This window comes from Podarcis raffonei, chromosome 1, assembly GCF_027172205.1.
Source record: "Podarcis raffonei isolate rPodRaf1 chromosome 1, rPodRaf1.pri, whole genome shotgun sequence".
Lineage (NCBI taxonomy): Eukaryota > Metazoa > Chordata > Lepidosauria > Squamata > Lacertidae > Podarcis > Podarcis raffonei.
This window is the reverse complement of record NC_070602.1, coordinates 17,435,856-17,456,888: the sequence shown is the minus strand read 5'-3', so window position 1 is coordinate 17,456,888 and position 21,033 is coordinate 17,435,856. Positions and strand designations below refer to the sequence as shown.

General features: G+C 41.9%; 1 protein-coding gene across 5 annotated transcripts in view; it reads left to right on the top strand.

Annotated features, from left to right (window-relative positions):
* EML1 (EMAP like 1) overlaps positions 1-21,033 on the top strand; it is a 128,676-nt gene that overhangs the window by 82,393 nt on the left and 25,250 nt on the right. For 2 of the 5 annotated variants that reach the window (XM_053375220.1, XM_053375211.1), the window contains exons 4-8: positions 6,327-6,374; positions 8,357-8,491; positions 11,210-11,238; positions 17,324-17,453; positions 18,995-19,144. In XM_053375220.1, the coding sequence (XP_053231195.1) occupies positions 6,327-6,374; positions 8,357-8,491; positions 11,210-11,238; positions 17,324-17,453; positions 18,995-19,144 (492 nt within the window). Of the gene's footprint in view, positions 1-6,326; positions 6,375-8,356; positions 8,492-11,209; positions 11,239-17,323; positions 17,454-18,994; positions 19,145-21,033 lie in introns of those variants that run through there. The other 3 variants (XM_053375228.1, XM_053375245.1, XM_053375237.1) reach the window with 3 other exon arrangements.

Genomic DNA, 21,033 nt, shown 5'->3' with positions numbered 1-21,033 from the left:
TCTAGATAATTAAGCCAAATTACAATTGGAAACCTTGTAGAAATATCTTCAACTTTATTCATGCTAGATTAATTAATCAGGATTAATGTTGTTGCAAGAATTCTAAAGGAGCGCGTAATTAGGCTGTTATTTTCTTTCCTCTGTAATTTGAGGTTAAGAGCAGGAAATGTCTACTTAGGGATTTTGTAATCTATTCTGAAAATGAGTGCCTTTGTTTCTTTACCAAACCAACAAAAGTAGCAAATACGCTTGATAGGTAGCTCCTCCAGTAGTTTTCTTTCTACCTCCAAATTGTAAAAAATTACGGTTCCTGTTCTTCCATTACTTTCATTTTCTGAAGTCTGCTTATTTTCATCCATGACAAGCAGTTAGTGAAGTCCCTCGAAAGCATAGTGAGATCAAAATCCCAACCCTTTCTTCCCACTGTTCACATGTGTAAGGGTACTTTTTAAAGATCCTTTTACAATTCCCAGTCATATCTTCTAAAAGCACTTATGCTAAATTGCCACGTTGCTTGACGAGCCTCTACCCAATATTTTAATCTGGAAATGTATATATATTTTTAAATAACGAATGATTTCTTTGAGTGGCAAGTGACTGTAATGTTCTTTGGTTCCTGTGCCAAGCCACTTGGCAATGTGGTCGTGTTTTGAGCAGGGCTTCTTTTGGGATGACAGTAAGATATTCATAGATGAAGGATTCTCTGTGGTGGGGGGAGAGTTGAGGGTCTGTACAGCACAGAGATGGTATACTAACCAGAAAGTGAGCCTGCAATGTGCTGTAACAATTGCCCTGGTGTAAAACAGGCATGTGTGATTCCCCACAGGATTCAAGTTTCTTGCCAGCACAAAGGAACATGCATATGCATGTTGGTGCTTCTTTCTCTAATATGGCAGGCAATGGGAGGCAGATTCATGAGGCATGTTGTGTCTGTAAAAGCAGGAGTAGTGTTAACACACTGGACCCTCCCATCCAGTCTAACTTACCATGGGCAATGAAGTCAGATCAAGAACTCATCAGCATAGTCATTGTGCACCTGCCATACTATGATAGAGCATGTTGCAAAGTCCACGTGAGCATTCACACTCTACAAATAATGAAATAATTTTGGTAACTAATGCAGGCGCAGGCAATGCTTACACTTTCAAATCCACCTGAATCTATTAGGAGTGAGTCTCTCTGTAACCTTGCCATCATCACTTGTTTGGTACATTTTTTTCTGAGGCTCAGAACACTTTGTCAAAGAGGCAGATATAAGTGTATGCTAAGAACTTTAGTTTACAGTAGGCTGTAAAATGGTCCCTTCCCATCAGCGCCAGCCAGGAAGGAGAACACCAGTTAAGAAAGGTTGGTTTAGAGTAGGGGTCAGCAAAATTTTTCAGCAGGGGGCCGATCAACTGTCCCTCAGACCTTGTGGGGGCCCGGACTATATATTTTTTTGGGGGGGGGGAATGAACAAATTCCTATGCCCCACAAATAACCCAAAGATGCATTTTAAATAAAAGGGCACATTCTACTCATGTAAAAACATGCTGATTCCTGGACCGTCCGCAGACTGGATTTAGAAGGCGATTGGGCCGGATCCAGCCCCCGGGCCTTAGTTTGCCTACCTATGGTTTAGAGGAATGATAGTAGAATATACAAAGACAGATGCAGCAAAACATGCATTTCAGAAAACAACAACTTATTTTTAACTTCAGCTTTATTTATGAAGTTGTGTGTTAGCCAATACACTATTCATAATATTTTGTGTGCACACAGTGGGTTAGGAAATAACTTCAAATGGTAATAGTAAAACAGAATTATTGACACTAACCTGGACAAATTCCTATAAATATCTACATCCATAAATAGCCTTTTTATATCTTAAATACAAAGATTGGAAGGAAAAGTATGTTCACCTTGCTCTGACCCTCTGAGCAACAGCAAATGTCGTTTCCCCCTAAAATCTCTTTAAGAGTCAGGGAAGCTTCAGAGACTGCAGATTCAGCCATGGGGTGCAGAGCCAAAGCTAACAGCAACTCCCTGCAGCTTGTACAGATGGTGAAATAAACAAATGCATCCACTTTGCACATTTATAGGGCACACCAAGGGTAAATGCTCTGTGCCTGTTAATTTGTAATATATTACATGGTCCTCCAGAATTAAGACAGCCAAACTCCTTGTGCAAAGTCCTCCACAGTTGAAGCTTTGCTATAGATTGTAACATTGAGAATACTTCCATGTTTTCAATCTTGTCTATCACAAGATTTGGAGATGAGCTCAGTGGTAGAGTACCTTGCTTTAAATACAAAAGGTTCCAGGTTCACTTTTTCCCTGGGAAATACTTCTGGCTAAGGTGATGTTCACAAAGCAGTTTAAAGCGTATTTGTGCATATATGCTTTTTTTTTTTTTTTTGCATTGCCCACACAATGTTGTCCTCATCCAAGTGGCAACCTGCTCTTCTCTCTCCCCCCCCCCAATTTAATGTGGTAAAGGGGGGGGAGTACATCATAAACTTGCATGCTACTCAATCGAAGCACATTGTGTGGCAAGCTTCTTTTTTTTTCATATGTGGTGACATTTTGCTGAGTGCCATCTGTCACCGCACCCCCTCCTTCTGCTGGCAAGGTGCTCCTTGGTTGGCTAGTGTTGGCCCTGGCACACACTACTTATGCTTTTAATCAGCTGTTTTTTACAAGTCTGGCGCACACACACACACACACACACACACACACGTGTGTGTGTGTGTGTGTGTGTAGTAATATATATATATAAACCTTGTATTAAAAACAGCACTGTACACAGGTCCGTGTGCTTGCCTACAATGGACCTCAGGTTTCTGGAATTCTGGGAGGGCGGAAGAGCAGTACAGTGGTACCTCTGGCTGCGAACGGGATCCGTTCCGGAGCCCCCTTCGCAACATGAGCAGAACGCAACCTGTGTCTGCGCGTGCGTGGGCCATTCGGCGCTTCTGCACATGCGCGTGACATCATTTTGCGCGTCTGCGCATGCGCGAGCTGCGAAACCCGGAAGTAACCCTTTCCAGTATTTCCGGGTCACCGCGGGACACAACCTGAAAAGATTTAACCTGAAGCAAACGTAACAAGAGGTATGACTGTAATTGAGAAGCAGGGACAACAGCACGCAGTGCAAATGTATCCCATCAAGCGCAGCTTACCTGTGTGGATGGGAAACATTAAGGCAGAGTTCAACTGAAAGCACTTGTGTGGTCAGGCATGCACAAAAGAGCACACAGAAAAATCAGATAAGTGCAACCCAAATGTGCGCTAACAGTCTGGGAGTGTTGACGTTCCGAAACCCTGGAGTGTGGCTGATAGTACTTGTGTATACTGCTGCTGATATAGTAGTAAATAATAGTGAGGTAAACGGATCAACGGTCTGACTGAGTACAAGGCCGCTTCTTATCACAGCTGATATCATATACCGTGTTTTCACTTTTGAATAATTTATCTGAATAGAGGAATGGGGAGTTGAGAAGTGCCCCATGGGTAATAATGACACTTCCTGTCGTTCCTAAATCGTTGGCTCTAGGCAAGTGTTATTAACCTCGGCTTGAATCGATGCGGTGCTTTCATTTAGTCACCTTAGGCAGCGCAAAGGTAACTTGGCTAGAAAACATCATTAAATCAGCAGGGGTGGGGGGGAACCCTACAATATTTGGCGTGCTCATGCATTCTATGTGCACGGCAGTTTTTAAGTACTCAGTTCTTATTCAAAGCTATTTAAGTGATTATCGTTACAGGTTATAAATGTTTGCAATCACAACCATGCTTAATTCCTCTGGGAGCAAGTATGTAATGAGACAATGCTAAGCCCGTTTCCTTCTCTCTCTTTTTTGTGCTGTTTGCAGGAAATGTTTATTCTGTGCTCTTAAGCACTTGGGCGTCCCTTCCCTTGTTCCATAGTCTATTGCAGGGATAGCCAACATGGTGCTTCCCGGACATTCTTGGACTACAACTCCCACCTTCCCCAGCCAACATGGCCAGTATTCAGGGTTGATGGAAATTGTAGCCAACAACAACTGGAGGTCACTTGGCTGACCCACCTGTGGTCTATAACGGGACTTATGAAATGATGCTAAACTGCCGAGTTAATTGCAAAGAGATTACATCTTCGGGCACGTTGGAAATCTGAAAAACAGCTGTGGGTACCATTTTGCAGAAGAAAAAGTGGGGGTGCTCAGAATCACTAGTACCGCCACCCCAAAACAGGCAAGGAAAAAACCCCTGCACCCACCACCCACAAATTAAGTGGGGCGGGGGGGGGAATTAGGGGGGGCGGGAAGACCAAGATGTCTCTGTTTAATACTTTAGCCTTCATTCTGTATTTCAGCCTCCTTTCAGGTTACTCAGAGTGGCATTTTAGTCTCTTAGCAATCTTGTGGGATGTTAACCTAAGAGATAGGGAGCTGATTGTTTGCTGCGTTCGGTTTGAATGTTTTGGGCTTGCACATAGGACATAGATTAGTAGAAATAGAAAATGCAGAATTTATGCATGTCACACAATCCAGCTTTAGTGTGGAAGTGGGGGTTGCGGGGCAGGTAACGAAAAGTACATGCAGCCCTCTCTGTGATACATGTCTCTACTGCAGTTTCTTTGCCAGCACCCATGAGTTTGTTAACCCAGTTGCAGAAAAACACAAAAACTGATCTTATTCTGGTTGCCCAAGTGTGAGGAAGAAAATCGAGGCTCCAACGTGGTGTCTTTACAGTATTCAAAATTATGAGTTTTGTGCTCTGTATCAGGAGTACGCGATTGCATGGGGCAGCCAGGTTGTGCAGTCTTGGGTGCCTGCTACTTTGATTGCACATAGTTCAGGTTTCCTGAAGCATATGCATGCTCTCACACACCTACACACACACACACACACACACACACACCCACACACACACACACCCCCTAACTAGTATAGCAGCCACTTCCACATGGTGCAGTCCCAAACGTACCCACCACATTCACACACACACACACATGCATGCACACTCTTCCATGGTTTGGGATCCAACTATGGGGAAGCATCTGCCAGCTGCTGTGACGGAGGGGGAGGAATTTGCATGATTATACTCCTCTTCACTTATTTAGCGTGCAAAATGGGAGGGTGGGAGATGGAACATCATGTATGCCAACTTTTACAGGTCCAGCAGGTAGGATATGTAGTTTGAGCCTTCAGCACCCTAAGAAATCCCTGGGTGGGTCCAATCTGCCCCCGTCAATACCCTCAAGAGTGTGGCATGTGGTTCTTAGGGGAAACTAACAGGAGTATTGCCTACACTGGGCCAGAAAAGAAAAAGGGACAGCACTGTTAACTAGAGTGATCTTAAGGAAATAATATAACTAAAGTATTCAACATAAATATGAAAGAAATTATTGTCTTCAAAGGAACCCCAAAATGTAAATAATTTCTTATGTATTTATACGAGGAAAAAAATGTGTTGGTCCACAGAGGGTCAAACTTAAAATCCCCAAAGTCATACAAATACAGCATTTGCCTCCCTCTTACTTAAATAATGCTAAATTCGAGAAGAGATGGTGGTTTATGTTCCTAGAAAACAGCAATGTCAACTGTCCCTTGATATGAACTATACTGATCATACAGAAATTTACTCAAGGTAAAAAAAAACCCGTGTCCCTGTGTGCTGTTGATTCTTTAAAAACTTACTCCTGTGTATGGTTGCCCCCCTTTTCATCTAACGCCCCCCCCCAGTGACCTGAATTCTGTCTTTAGCTGGAATGATTGGAGAGTATTTGCTTCCTTTCTAGCCTGACATACTGTGAAGATATTTTGAATGTCTGGCATTTCAAATAATTATACACCACCATTCATTATTTCTATGTCTGTCTGTGCGTATAACTTATACTGTCCTCCTTGTCTCCCCCCCAACCTTTTACTGCTCTAGTATTGAGTTTGCTGTCTGTCCTCCATTGATTACTGCTGGCTGTGTTCACCAGTTTTGTTTTTTTGTTTGTTTAACTTTTAAAACCAAAAGATCCTGAGATGTCTACATACAGAAAGCATTGCTTAATGTGTTAAAGTGCTTTGCAAACTCTCTGTGGGGCTCTCAGAATCTTTTGCTCAAGGTGCTACGTTTATCGGTTAGCTTGAACAATCAAGGTAGCTGAACAAGGAACTTGTTAAATGATTTAGTTCCTTAATTCTGCTTCACATAATATGCAGGATTGTATATTGATTGCATGAAAAATGTATACGTCTTGTATTTTAACTTTTTTTTATATGAATGTTCTCTGTCTGTACATTCTTATTTTTACTGCATTCACTTTTATTCTGCTTTGTTTATGCACTTCTCATTCATGGATTAAGCAGGTCTGTGAGTCTTCTCAATGCATGCAAACTGAAAAAAACTGCTCTAAGGTGAGGGAATTCTTACTAGTATTGTAATATGTCATTTTCGTTAGTCCATCTGTCTCCCATCATTCATAATGAAATTAGCAGTTTGCATCACCAGTAGTATGTATTTGTAGTAATAAGTGAAAGCTTGAGTAGTTGAAAGAAAGAAAAAGGAAGTTCCCATAACCAGCACTTTTCATATTACATTTTAAGGAGTATTAACTTTGTTTCCTCTGTTTCTGTACTAACGTTCCTATACTAACGTTTCTTGCTTCTTGGTGAGGATTTCTTTCTGATCCGAATGCCTTTACATGCAAACATTTTATGTGCAATGAAAACTGTGCTTGTTAAGATAAGAATATAAGAATAACCTGCTGAATCGGGCCAATGGCTCGTCTAATCCACCATCCTGTTCTCACAATGGCCAACTCGATGCTGGGTGGGAAATCAGTGAGCAGAACATGATCCCAAGAGCACTCTTCCCTCCCATGGTTTCCAGCAGCTGCTGTTTAGAAGCATGGCTGCCTTCATTTGTGGGGGTAGAACAGCAGCCGTCATGACTGGGAGCCATTGATAGCCCTCTCCTACAGGAATTTGTGCTGCTGCTGGCTTTGAAGCCGCTTTGAATCTGTTTGCGGTTTTTTAATCCAAGTCCTAGATGCAAATGTATGGGAGGAAAACCCAAAGGTGCCATTGCTGAGCTATCCCACAAGGGCAAAACCCAGGGAAGCTCTCTGACCAATTCTGTAAAGGTTTATCTAGTTTATATATTCTTTATTTATACCATATGTAAGGCCTTCTCAGTTCATTTGTCTGGAAACTTTTGGGTACCCGAAGAGGAATTTGACTACTACCAATCAGCATTGTGAATTGTTTTTGGAACTTCTCCCCATTTTCCAAACCGGTTTGCTAAAGGAAATAACCGCTGTTCTCAAAACAGAAATCCAAAGTCCTACTGAGCTTGAAGAGTGCGTTGCATGGGTCATTGCATCGTGGTCTCAATTGCCCTAATGAGAGCAATCTAAAGTGTTGATATATTTCAGCCAATTAAAAATATGACTATGTTTCAGCGAAAAATATTGAACCATGACTGAAATATGTATGACCTTGAACTAAACCCAGTTAAATGACTTACGGCACAAAACATTTAACTTGAGTTTAGTTTCAGGTAAAAATACTTAGAACCATAGATCCATATGTTATATGTTCTTACGTAACATGCCTGTTGACGTTGTATCGGCATGACTAGAGATGTCACCAAAAATGGCAGAAGTGAGTGCCCCTGTTCCATTGATTGCAAGTAGGTTCCAGGTGAGCTTGATTCAGTCTTCCTTTTAGTTCTAAACATATTAATAATAAACAACAAGACTGAAAGTACAAAACATTCCAAAAGAGTCAAGTCAGTTCTGTTATTTTACAGACTACCTGTTAATGAAAAAGGCAAATGACCTGTTAAGACATGAAACAAAGTATGAAGGAAACCACTTCCCCCACCTCTATAACTTCCTTTCCTCAAAGAGCCAAGCAACATGTCTCTGGTGATGGGAAAGGTGATGATCAGTCCTCCAGATCGTTTGTGAAGCATACTTTCTGAAGGTCTGGAACTGTGATAACAGATCCCAGCACCCCCAGTGGGAAAATGATGCCATGTGTATCAGTTTCTGCTGGGGAGAAGACCCTCTACACACTCACACGGATTCTACATTTTCCCCATGGAATTTTGGGATGCTTGTGCATCCCTGAGAAGGACTGAGACCAGGATGTGGTCCTATATTTGCATTTATGTTTATAAATTATTTTGTTAAAAGTTATGCATCCTGAAACAGTGAAATATAAACCTCTGCATGTTTGCCCATGTTTCTTTCTTTTCTTCTTTTTTTTAAAGGATTAATAATTTCAGCTCACCATAGATTACTGTTTGGGGATTGTACTTCTGAAGAGCTTGACATGTAGACTCAGACTAATGTATTATTTTTTATAATTGGGTATGCTTCCTTTTCTATTAGCACTGTCAAAAGAACCAACTCAGCTGAGCGTGTATCTCCTGGAGGCCGAAGGGAAAGCTATGGAGATTCCAAAATCAGCCGCAATCGAGCTGGATCTACAAGCAGTTCATCTAGTGGTAAAAAGAACAGTGAAAGGTAGGGAAGGAGCTCTTGCTATATCCACTTGGCTCTTAAGGCTAGTCACAATGTTTGGTGGTGCTGTGGTTATTAAAATACTATTAAATCCCATGTGCATGGCACTTTACAGACTTGGCAAAAGCAAAAAGACTGACCCCTTGTCACAAGAAAGTTGCAAACTACATGTTGAAAGTAGGAGGAGACAAAAATGTGGCATGGAATAAGTAGGGACGAATAGGGATGGGGAAGAAATCTACTTTGGTTAGGATTTGCATTTCTCAGATTTTTGTGATGTAGTTCTCCAGCTTAAAAGAAATGTATTTAAGGAACAAGTATGCATAATAATACATATATTAGGGAAATAGCATATAAAGTGCATTATATTAGGGGAGATTGCTTGCAAAAATGTCTGTGTCAAGCAAAGTGGCATAGAAAAATGGAGTACATTAGGAGAGATGTGCAATAAATGCTGATGAATTTTCATGAGGACTTTAAAAAAAAATTGCAAATGTGGAGATCTGAACTGGAAATAAGCAGAAACTGAGAGAACCAAAAACTGATGGATTTGTCCATTCCTATTGAGAAATGAGGGGTTGGAGAAGGAATGGGAAGGGCAAGGATAACCAGCAGCGAACATAAACAAACGCAGAAGAATGCAGTGCGGTGGGGGAGCCTGAATGAGCAGCAGCATTTTGCAGCATGCATAGCCCTGCGCAAACAAGCTGGCACCCCACTCCTGCCATCCTTGCTCGTCTTCCCTCCATCTTCAGGGAGGGGGAAAAGCCTTGCCTTGAGGAAGGGGGAGAGGGTAGCAGCTGATAGAGGGTTCCAGTGAACCCAGGAAAGGCCTGGCAGGCTGCTTTGCTGGTGGCAGATGATGATCTCATTGCATCTTTTTTTTACTGGGGATTGTTGATGCTTGTAGCCAAGCAACTATTCTTGTCGAATGCTTGCAAAACCAATTGAATTGTTTTCCCTGAAAGGGCTCGATTGTTTTTCAGGGCAAGCACTTCGGTGCTTTCCCAACCCTAGTTACAGGCACCCAATCAGCAATCTTACGTGGTCTTTCATATTTAGTAGTGAACCTACCCCAGAGAAAATGTTTAGGCCACTGTTCTACAGCAAGAGGTGAAGTCAGATGCTTCAGAGATAGTTTCTGAGGAGGGAGCTGGAGAAAGATAGAAGTGGTACCATGCAGCTGTGTAGAGCTGAGTTTTAGGCATGTGGAGGTGCAGGGGTTGAAATTTAATAATGTAAGACAGCAGGATACTTCTTGGCAGTTGTGGGGTGGTCGATTTGGAGACTGGCGTGCTCTGGTCCATGGGGTCACGAAGAGTCGGACACAACTAAATGACTAAACAACAACCATTTGGAGAAAGGAAAGTCCCAGTCATGGATATAAAAGTGAAACTGGCAGAATTGCAGGCTGGGAAGAGTCCATGAAGAACTTCAGTAATAACGACAAAGTGCTTGCCTTAGATGCAGAAGAGGATGGGAAGCCTTTGTTTGGGGTTGAGGAGAAGCGTCCCGGGGTCTCTGTGATGAGAAATGTGAATGATTTTGGCAGCAGAGTTTTGAATGGAAGAGAAATCACTAGGAAGTGACAAGGGAAGTCGAGAGAGAACTTTAGTTGTCAAGGCAAGGGAGCGCAAGAGCATGAACCAGAGTTTTAGCTGAAATGATGGCGAGGAAGAAAAATATTTTTACAGTTTTGTGCACAGATGAGCAACATGACTTGGTACGATTTATAAGTTGTATTCGGTCATTCACGGCCATGAGACTATAATCACATGAGGGAGGAGAGGAGGGCTGTGCAATTTGCCCTGCATGTGCCCGTCGTTCTTTTCTGTGAGCTGCAGACATGCTCCCCAGGGCTGAATTAGTGTTAGGGAGCGGAAAGGATGGAGGTTAAATTCGATTCAGTTCACATTTAAAGGTGAATGTACCTAATCTGCACTTTCCAAATGAATATGTCAACTGAAACAGCCATTCTTCCAAAAAAATCATTTCTCTGAATTTTGCAGTTCTTTTCTCCAGCCAAGAAAGATGTCAAAAATACATGTAACCTGTACATAGAAAAGCATATGTTCAGTAAAATAGCATGTATTGTATTTGTGAAAATTGCTGTGAAAAGAAGTTTAGATTTGACAAAATTGCATACAAAAACGTGCATATTAGGAGAAATTCACACTAAAATGTTGGTGACCTTTCATGATTTGTTTATTTTCAATTGCACTGAGGTGGAAATGTTGAGGTGCAACGTTACGATTGGGAAAATGAGAAACTGAGAGACACTGAAATTGTCAGATTTTTCCATCCCTAGGGAGGGGCAGTGTGGGACACTGGGGATGGACAGACATAGGACAAACATGTACAGCTCCATTCTCTTGCCTCATGCAGTTATAGTTGCATGATTCTGAACGGTGCAGGGGGGCGGCTGGGTACACTTTGCATGGAGGGCAAAGCTGGACAGGGGTCCCTTCTGAGTCCCGCCTCAGTCATGCCAAGAATGCCCCATGCCTCCCAGCCATCCGGGGATTCCCACCCTGGGCCTCAGACAAGCTGTGCAAGGGCCTGCCAGAATCAAAAACAAAGCCAGTACTTCATCCCTGCTGAACTGAATGGATGGCAATTTTGTTTTAGTTGAGATGGATGGTCATGAAGGAGAGTGGGGCTTGGGAGGAAAGATGGACATGCAAGTCTTGTTAAAAGGATGTTTCTTGATTATTTTCACAGCAAGCCTAAGGAACCAATGTTCAGTGCAGGTAATTGTTTTGCTTTCTTTATTCTTATGTAAATGGTGTTTTCATGATGATATAACCTTTTTCTAAACATGGTTTGAACATTTGTAGGTAGCTAGGCTTTCTACTGAGTTAACTGGTCAACAGAACTGTCAACAGAACTCTGACTGTTAATTTCCTAAGACATGGCCTAGTCCTACTTTACAGTGATTAACAAATGGTAATTAGTAGTTTCACATTTTCTGGAAATGAACTTGATATGCTGGTTTTATCAGGTAATATTTTTCTTTTAATTTTATCTTTTTCAAGAAGCGTGTGCAGTGTCCTTAATTCAGTAATTAATGATGAATTTTGGGGGGTTCATTTGGGATTCAGAGTAGCATCAAACATTTACTTGTTGTGCCTCAGTTTTAATGATCCTCACTTTAGCATCTATTGGAGGGAAGGCGAAATACAAATGTAACAAGTACAGAAATTAAAAAGGTCTTCAGGTGTGTTTTTTGTAGGCAGGTTAATCCTCCCTACAACTGCAGGCACACGGGAAAGAGCCTCATTTCCAGTTACACACCTACCACACTTGACGAGAAGCAGCACACAGCAATATTTCTGATTTGTGACCTCTCACCCGACAAAACCAAAGCTCATAGGAGAAAATGGGGTTGAGGTGGAAAGGACAGTGTTATAGCATGTGAATACTTTCCTTGAATCAAGCAGAATCATTCCCTAAATCAATAACAATGCCTTTTTTTCTACTTCTTAGGAGCCAATATTGGGGGGGGGCATACTTTTTAACATACTTCCCTATGTTTTCTATCTATTCTGCTTTTAAAAAGAGGAGTACACGCTACTATTGTTGTATAGAAGGATTGGCCATTAAATGCATTCAATCTGTTGAGAGCATCAGCTACTAAGCCCCACACTAATGATCATTTTACTACATCCAACATGTGGTAAAATCTTCCTTACTTCTTGGCACAGTGAAGTAGATGTCTTTATGTGAAGTTCTGATTATCCCAACTGTGAGCATCACATCTGCCGTTGCAAATAGAATAAGCAGTAATACCCACAGTCCTCCACTTTCGGCCTCTCTCGCAAGAATGGTTGCATGATGAAGTGGTTCAGACATCACACCAAACCATGATTTATTGTGATACCTGAACCAGTACCATCCAAGAAACCATGTTTTTCAAGTGGTCTCCAGGCAAGAAGCATGGTTTGAAGCTGGTCGGTAAACTACAATTTGGGGAATATATTCTGGGTTAAAAGAAAAATAGTTTGGGATATTCCTCCCCCTCCCCCCAAGCTACTACAGTGGTACCTTGGGTTACATACGCTTCAGGTTACAGACTCCGCTAACCCAGAAATAGTGCTTCAGGTTAAGAACTTTGCTTCAGGATAAGAACAGAAATTGTGCTCCGGCGGCGCAGCGGCAGCAGGAGGCCCCATTAGCTAAAGTGGTGATTCAGCTTAAGAACAGTTTCAGGTTAAGTACAGACCTCCGGAACGAATTAAGTACTTAACCCGAGGTACCACTGTATTTGGAATAGCATCCTGAGATTGTTGTAGATGGTAGGAGATGATGGAAACCGAATAAACCCATGGCTGGTCTGTACATCTCAAACACAACATGTCATTTGCAGTCTAAATTGCAGTTAGCACAAACAGCAACATGTGAATCAATCTAGGGTCATCCTGTTCACTGGTTGTCTGTGGAAGATTCAGACCACTTGCATGAACCAAAAATAGTATTCCCTGAACAGGACATCACAGAGGACGGTTGGGGAGTCCATAGAGCAGGGATTTAGGTGAGCCTGACTGTTCTTGAATGCATCTTTATCTAGCCCTTCTATCTCTGTCTCTGTAACCACAAGGGAAGCGCCGTGTGACACATTGTAAAGGTAGGTAGGCCTCACTTCTGAAACCTCATAGCTCTCTAAGCAATCTTATTAACAGAGCCAAAGGAGTTTGTCTCCATTGAGGCAACATCTTTCTTCTACTGCTACAACGCTAAACAAGTTCGGTTTCTTCTGACCAAAGTTCTTGCAGGGCGCCTACTGGGTTGTAAGCCTTGTAGAATTTAATCCAAATGGATTTTCGCTTTGATTTTTAGTTGATCTGGTCAAATAAATGGCCAAGGAAAGAGACAAATGTTAGAGAGCTATATGGCAACACATGAATGTACCATTGTGTGATAATAGTTGCTTGGCACTTCCACTGAGAAGCCATGTGATAGAGCCTGCACTATATAGTTTGTTTGGTTAGTCTCCTAATGTGTGCCTAAATAAGCATTTAGAGTGGCATTGCAGTGCTTGCTCACTTCCTTAATTGTCCCTGGTAAATCATAGACTTAACCTGAATTGCCAATGAGCATACAGCAGTGGCTAACAGATATTTCAGTGCTGTTAACGTATTTGGTTGTCTCCAGTTGTGTCCCTCTGCTTATGCAAAGACTGTTAGGTCCATTAGAGTCTTCTATGAATGGAAACAGGTGACAAGAAGCAATTTTTACTGATTTCCCCCCTTCTCTCTGCAGCTCCTTGCAAATCTGCGCTAGAGGGTTTGGGGAACTCCCCCAAACAGAGTGGGAGGTGGGCCGCAGGCCAAAGGGGAAATTGGTGAAAATCACCTACCTCCTCCTTCCATTCATGGAAGCTTCCATTGGAGCAAAGAGCCTTCCATGAGCAGAGGGATACGGTTGGATATATATGAATGCCAAATTAGGGTTATGATATTGGATGTGCTTGCTGATAATTAACATTTAACCAAGTTTTAATCGATGCACAATTGTTTTCATTGTAGCTTGTGTAAACAGATTTGTGTTGCATTTGTACAAATGGTTTATTCCTAACTAACTCCTCATTAATCCGCATCTCCTAAATATTATGTGAGGCTAAGTTCTTAATCATGGTTGCTTCTATTCTCGTGGTTCATATTGTTCAACAAGCCGCATGTAACTAATTTTGCAGTCTCTCATGGAAGCAACTTGAGGCGTTGCTAGTTTCAACCTTTCTGCTCAGTTCTGTTTCCCAGCTGTTCCTGCAGTAGTATAAGAATACTGCAGGTGCTTTATCCAGCCTTGCTTTTAACAATTTAACAGTCTTTCACCTTTTTATATAGTGGCTTCACTTCCATTAGCCAGTATCTTCTCTTGCAGTCTGTTATTCTAAGACACTTGCCGTCTGTTGTTCTTTCTGTGTCTTTGAATACTAAAGCAAAAAAGGCTACATAAATATTTTAAGTGATGGTGGGCATGCCACTGTCTGAATTAGCCTATCAGTATCTATGTCTGCTGCCACACACCTGTTATGAACGGGTGGTCTTGACAATAAGTTTGGGTAGATGTTTGCCTGGAAAGGATTATTAATCATTCCTGGCGTGTGACTGATAGCAAGGTTGTTTTGAGTTAATTGTGTGTTCTGTGGACAAGAGTTTAGTACCGTACCTTGGTATTCGACCAGCTTATTTCTCGAACGTTTTGGCTTCTGAATGACGCAAATCTGGAAGTGACTGTTCTGGTTTGCAAACTATTTTTGGAAGCCAAACGTCCAATGGGGCTTCCGATTGGCTGCAGGAGCTTCCTGCAGCCAATCAGAAGCCGCACTTTGGTTTCCAAACGTTTTGGAAGTCGAATGGACTTCCGGAACGGATTCCGTTCGACTTCCAAGGTACGACTGTACCCTGATTCTAAATGCTTGTACCCATAATGTGTAATGTAGTGATCTAGTGCTACAGTGATTGCTGCTTACCCATCTAAGCATTTACTTGCTTACATGGTAAATGTTAGGTTAGGACAGGTTCCCCAAAGGCAGCTGTCTCACAATGCTTGGATACAATTAGTGGTTGTGTGCTTACGCTAAGTGGATGCATAACACATTTCAGAAGAACAATACGCTAATAAGCATTAATTTAAAACCCAATCCTCGCATTAGGTGGGTGCCATGCAAATGTAGCGCTGCCAGTGCCTGAGAACTTGGAAGCAGGGCATATACTACTACTACTACTTCTTCCCAGTGCCAAGTCCCTGCTGGCACTAGGGAAGGAGTAGTCAAAGTGATGCCCTCCAGATCTTTTGGACAGCAATTCCCATTAGCCCCAGGAAGCACAGCCAGTAATAGTGTGTCATGGGAGTTGTAGTCCAAAACATCTTGTGTTTAAAACCTGATCAAGATAACCGTGGTTCTTCTCACCTGGCTTCCTGATTAAGAGTGGAAGCCAGGTGAGCAGAATCAGGGTTGTCATGGTTTAGATGGGGGTTGAGGACCTCCATGAACTCACAGCCTCCTGATTTTGCTTTGGAGATTGGCAGCATTCCATCAGCATTGGACTTTAACATTGGCTACCCGCATTGTTTTCTGATAAGTGATCTTTTGAGCTTTTGATGTGTGCTACATAGTCCATGTTTAAGGACAGGTGTGCTTTGTTTTGTTGTTGTAGGCCTAGAAATGTAGCTACCTGTAACTTTCCTGTACAGCTCGGGAACTGTCAAGTGTCCAGCCATTCATTGTGTACTTTGTTTTTCTATGTGCAGCTGTAAAGTACTGTAGCAACTTTTCATGCTTTGAAAGAATCTCTACAGCTTTGTTAAGCTTGCAGTTATGTGTTCGCTTCAACGCGTTTTGTTGCTCTTCCTTAAAAAAAAGAGAAAAGAATTAGAAGGTGTCTAGTTAAGCTTCGGTTACATTCCATATGTGCATTGCGGGTTTTAAAAAAACACTAACCACTGCAACAACTGTTAAATTGTTATTGGCAAATAAGCTTATAACATGATATTGTTGTTCTGTGAATTCTGATTAAAACTACAATGACAACACATAAATTACCGTATTTTTCGCTCTATAAGACACACCGGATCACAAGATGCACCTAGTTTTGGGAGGAGGAAAACAAGAAAAAAAATATTCTGAATCTCAGAAGCCAGAACAGCAAGAGGTTCTGGCTTCTGGGATAGCTGCACAGCCTGCATTCGCTCCATAAGACGCACACACATTTCCCCTTACTTTTTAGGAGGGAAAAAGTGAGTCTTATAGAGCAAAAAATACGGTATGTTTGTCTACTAAAACAAAGCCCTCCTCCTTTAAACACTGGCTCTATTTTTTTTTAAATGGTGTTTGAAAATCCTTAGCAATGCTTTTAGTAGACCTAAAATTCTCTCACTGATTTACATAATGTTATTGCTTCTGCCCTTCCATTTTCTCTATGCCCACGATTATTCCGTCTAGTAACTCTGCTGATGTCATTGACTCCAAAACTGCCCGATTTGGATGAGAACAAGGCTGGATCCCTTGATCTGCCGATGGAGCAGCAGGAGGCAGCAAGTTCTGAACCTCGAAAAGCTTCACCAGCTGTTCGCAAGAAACCTCCTTTGGCTTTGCCATTTCCTAAAAGTCCTAGTCAGACTATCATGACATTTCCTAGATCACCTAGCTTTTTAAGCCCCATGAAGTCCCCAAGTCAGTACTTCCAGATCTGTTATTAAAGTTCCTCTGGCTTCATACTTCACTTAAAGCACCGTCGACTAGAGCATTTCTGGTGTTCAGGGTGTTTACTTAATGTCAGCAGAGTTCAGATCTGTCATTCTTTTATGTTTCTCTCTCCTTTCTCTGTGCTGTCATTCTTGCTGCTTCTGTTTTAAAGCTTAGCCTTCTTCTTTCTTACATGTACTTCAGCGCAGATCTTTTACTAATTGCCTGTCCTCGTTGTGCTTCCAGTGTATCTCTAACAATATAAACCGAGTGCAAAGTTTGTCTTTACACTAAGATGCCGTGAATGTTAAAAATTGTAGATGCTGACACCCAGATGTGTAAATATTCAATAAAAATAAATAAAAGAATTTCATGTGGCATATTTTTTTTTTGGTGTTAATTGTAATCTTTGGAGTTTCTTCTTCAGTATTGTAAAGAGATTTAAAGCAGAAGGGGACTTGGTGTGTATAACTGATTATTTCAAATTTTGCTTGCCAGGGTGGGGTGGGGAACAGCATCCCCCCCCCCAATGTAACTTCAACGTGTCATTCAATGCAACATATTAGTGGGCTGGGATAGAAGAACGTTGAAGTACATGACTAATGGTGTATGTGTGTAATTCTTTCTGTCTTTTGACCTTTTTGTAGAGGAAGGATACGTTAAAATGTTTCTGCGTGGACGCCCTGTTACCATGTTCATGCCCAAAGATCAAGTGGAATCTTACAGTCTGGAAGCAAAAGCAGAACTACCAGCCAAGAGGCTAAAACTGGAATGGGTGTATCCTTTGCTTATGGCTGCATGTTAAACGTAGAAACTGCTCATTTCTTGGGTTCGGTTGTGTGTTGTTGTTTTTTTGTAATGTATCTTGGAAGGTTATTAAACATAGCGGGCATCTGGGGTTTTTTTTGGAAGCAATTACCATTTTACTGATAAAACAATCAAATGAGTATTAATAATATGAAACTTCTGCTGCACATCTTTATCCCATTAAGCAGCTCTAGGAAGGCTTCAGCTGAATGTAGCCTGAAGGTTTATGTTTAAAACCAGTTAATTATCACATGGTTAAATTAGGCACATTGCAGAAAAGTAGGGCGCTATGGTTACTAATTATAATGTACTTAAACAGCTTTTCTCTTTTACTGGCATATCAAAGGGTATTTATATGTCTCTGCAGTTTTTAAGGAACAGAATTCTTAGAAAATACATCATGATTTTGAGCACATCCATTTAGGTTGTATAAATACCGTCATTGCTTGGTCATATGCTACACAGAAAGACAGTTTATGCTGGTTCTCTTTTTATTTACTCCTAGAATTATTTTTCAGATTCTTTCCTAAGCACACAAGTCACTGTTGGCCAGTCTTTTGAAGACAAATCAGAAGTACTGTACGGGGCCTCTGTCTGTCTATCAATTTATCCATCCAAAGTTCATCTTGACCTTCAATAAGCAAGAAACCATGTATGACAAAGCATGCTGCTGCATGATTTTAAATGTTAAATAGCACCATGTGCCAAATAGTACCATTTAACATATAGATTAATTCCCACGATTAGATTAGATCTGCCCATGATTGGCACTGGTGGTTGGAGAATGAGATTCACTGCTTCTGTATTGTTGCAGGCTCCTTCAGTTGCATCATTTAAATTATTTCAAGGCAAATTTGTACAACAGACCGAATACAGGGGAAGGCAGGTGAACTGTACATTGCAAAAGTCCTAAAGGGGAGGTATACTCATCTGTGTTGTGGTTTGGGTGATAAGTCTATAGGCACACTGTGCTAGCATTTCCCGAGGGGGTGGGCTTATACCTTCTTGCTTTGTGGCTGTGGAGTTGTCCCCAATGAAGAACAGCAGCAGGATATTCCAGGTCTGAACTGCTTAAAGGTGAGGAGATCTGTTCACTGGGAAGGTCCCAGTCTCTTGTTTGAAATGGAGGTTGTCCCACCTGCAGGCTTGATGGGGGAGGGGGGAATCCTGTTTCAAATGGCGAGCTCTCCTTCTGCCACTTGAAACCAAACCCACCTCAACCAACAGGGAGGGCTCCCAGACAGCATACCTGATGTTGTACATCATGTCTGCTGAGATACAGCACAGAACATCTGAAAGGAAAGCCCATTGCTCCCCAAAAAAGAAATCTGTCTCCACCAGATTCACCAGGAAATGGAACAACGGTTAGTGAACTGCGTTCAGCATCTGGTGCAAATAAACTAGCGCAGTCATAGAGCCTTACAGTATGGACCCAAATTGCCACATCAAATGGCGCTTGCAATTTTTGAACGGCCGCTTGCAAACTATTATGATCTTAACTAAGATGTCAGCTATGGCTACAGGGGTCGGGACTGCCGTAGTAACCTGTACCTCCTTCCGACGGGCGAAACCGTGTATTTCATTGCGTCTGTTGTTGTGTTGTACAATGTTGAAGAGCAACTGCAGCGGCATTACACCGCTCACAATGACGATGTCAAGTGGTAAGCTGTATAGGGCATTGATACCTTGGCAATAAAACAAGGTGGAAGAATTGAAACTATAGCGTGTCCCATTTCTCATAAAGCAGGGGTGGGCAGAAAGTAGATTGGGATCTACTGGCAGATCTCTAGGTGGTTTGCAGAAATCTACAACAGTTTCTAACCCCTTAATAGTCTTAATAATGGCATCAACTTAAAAGCCCTGCCCGTCCAGTTAGATTCCTTGTGATAGGACTTGAGAGTTTGGTTCTGGTACGGATCACAAATTGCTGGGCTGGGCATTTGTTCAAAGGTCCCATATTCCTTAATTCTTAGCGTATGGCCATCTCGCTGAAGCACCATTTTGCACCTGGCTCTGGCTGGTAGATTTTGGTGTTCCAGTAAAAACAGAGTAGCCTGAAGTTTGCCCACGTCTTGTAAATACAGTCGTACCTTGGTTGACGAACGCCTTGGCACTCGTTTGGGCTTCTGAACGCCGCAAACCTGGAAGTGAGTGTTCTGGTTTGTGAACGTTCTTTGCAAGCCGAACGTCCGACGCAGCTTCTGCGGCTTCCGGTTAAGTGCAGGAAGCTCCTGCAGCCAATCAGAAGCCGCGCCTTGGTTATCGAACATTTTCAGAAGTCGAACAGACTTCCAGAACGGATTCCGTTTGACAACCAAGGTACAACTGTACTGTGCAGCAGCACAAATTTTAGGGGGAGGGGGCAGACACAGTACCCACATGGTCCTCCACCTGGTGATGCTGGGGATACTGGCACCTGCCTTGTCTTAATTTTCCAACAATGCAGTGCCTAGGTAGGAATGAGAGCACAAAAGTTAAGCCATTCATACTTCTTCCATTACTCATGGAACTGATACCTGGCTAACAGCCCACAGTTGTAGCTATTACCACCCTGGAGCTGGAGAGCAGAAAATTCTGGCTCCTGCCATGAGAAAGAGGACCTAGGATCACTATGAGGCTGCACTACTGCCTTCTAGAAATGAAGGCAAAAAGGAGACCAGCCCAACCTCATCCAGGGGCCAGAGAAGGAGCCGCTTCAGGGAACTCACTTCTTGCTTTCTTCCCTGAAATAACACACTGCTCTAACTCCTGTGGCCTTGCTGTTTTCTTAGTTTTAGATTTTATGATTTATGTGGAAATGGTTTTCCATTTGGTTATGTATGGTACTTTTTGATGTTTTATTTATTGCTCATGGCTTTTGTTATGTTGATAATTATGTAAATCTGTTGGAATACAAATGATGGCATACAACTATGGCATACAAATAAAATGATGATGATGATGATGTTACAGATGTTGCAGAAGCATGGGGAGCCCCCATTATCTTTTTAGTTTATAAGTCTGGTGCACGGCTTTTCCCCTTTCTTTTTCTTTGGGCCACTTTGGGAGACAGGCATCTGAAAAGCAGGACAACAATATAGGGCTGCAGTCAATTATTATTATTATTATTGTTGTTGTTGTTGTTGTTGTTGTTGTTGTTGTTATTTATTTATTTTACCCCACCCATCTGATTGGATTACCCCAGCCACTCTGGGCAGCTTCCAACAGATATAAAAACAACTAACTTTTACTCAGAACTAGACCCATTCAAATTAATGGCCACAACTCACTTAGGTCAATAATTTCAAAAGGGAGTTGAAAGCGACCCATAGTAAATAATACCCCACATCAGTTCTCATCACCAGCTTTGCATGATTACAAGAAATGGAACAAAGAGCACTGATGCAGGCATAAATCTAGTCCTCAATAGTTCGTGCATTTAGTGTTAATATTGATTTGGTTATTGCAAGAGATTGCAGGTTGGGGACAGTGCAACTTTGAGCATTTGTCATGGGAGTTAAATTATCAAATTTAAATAGTTTATGAAAAGCATGTGCAAAATACTGTAATT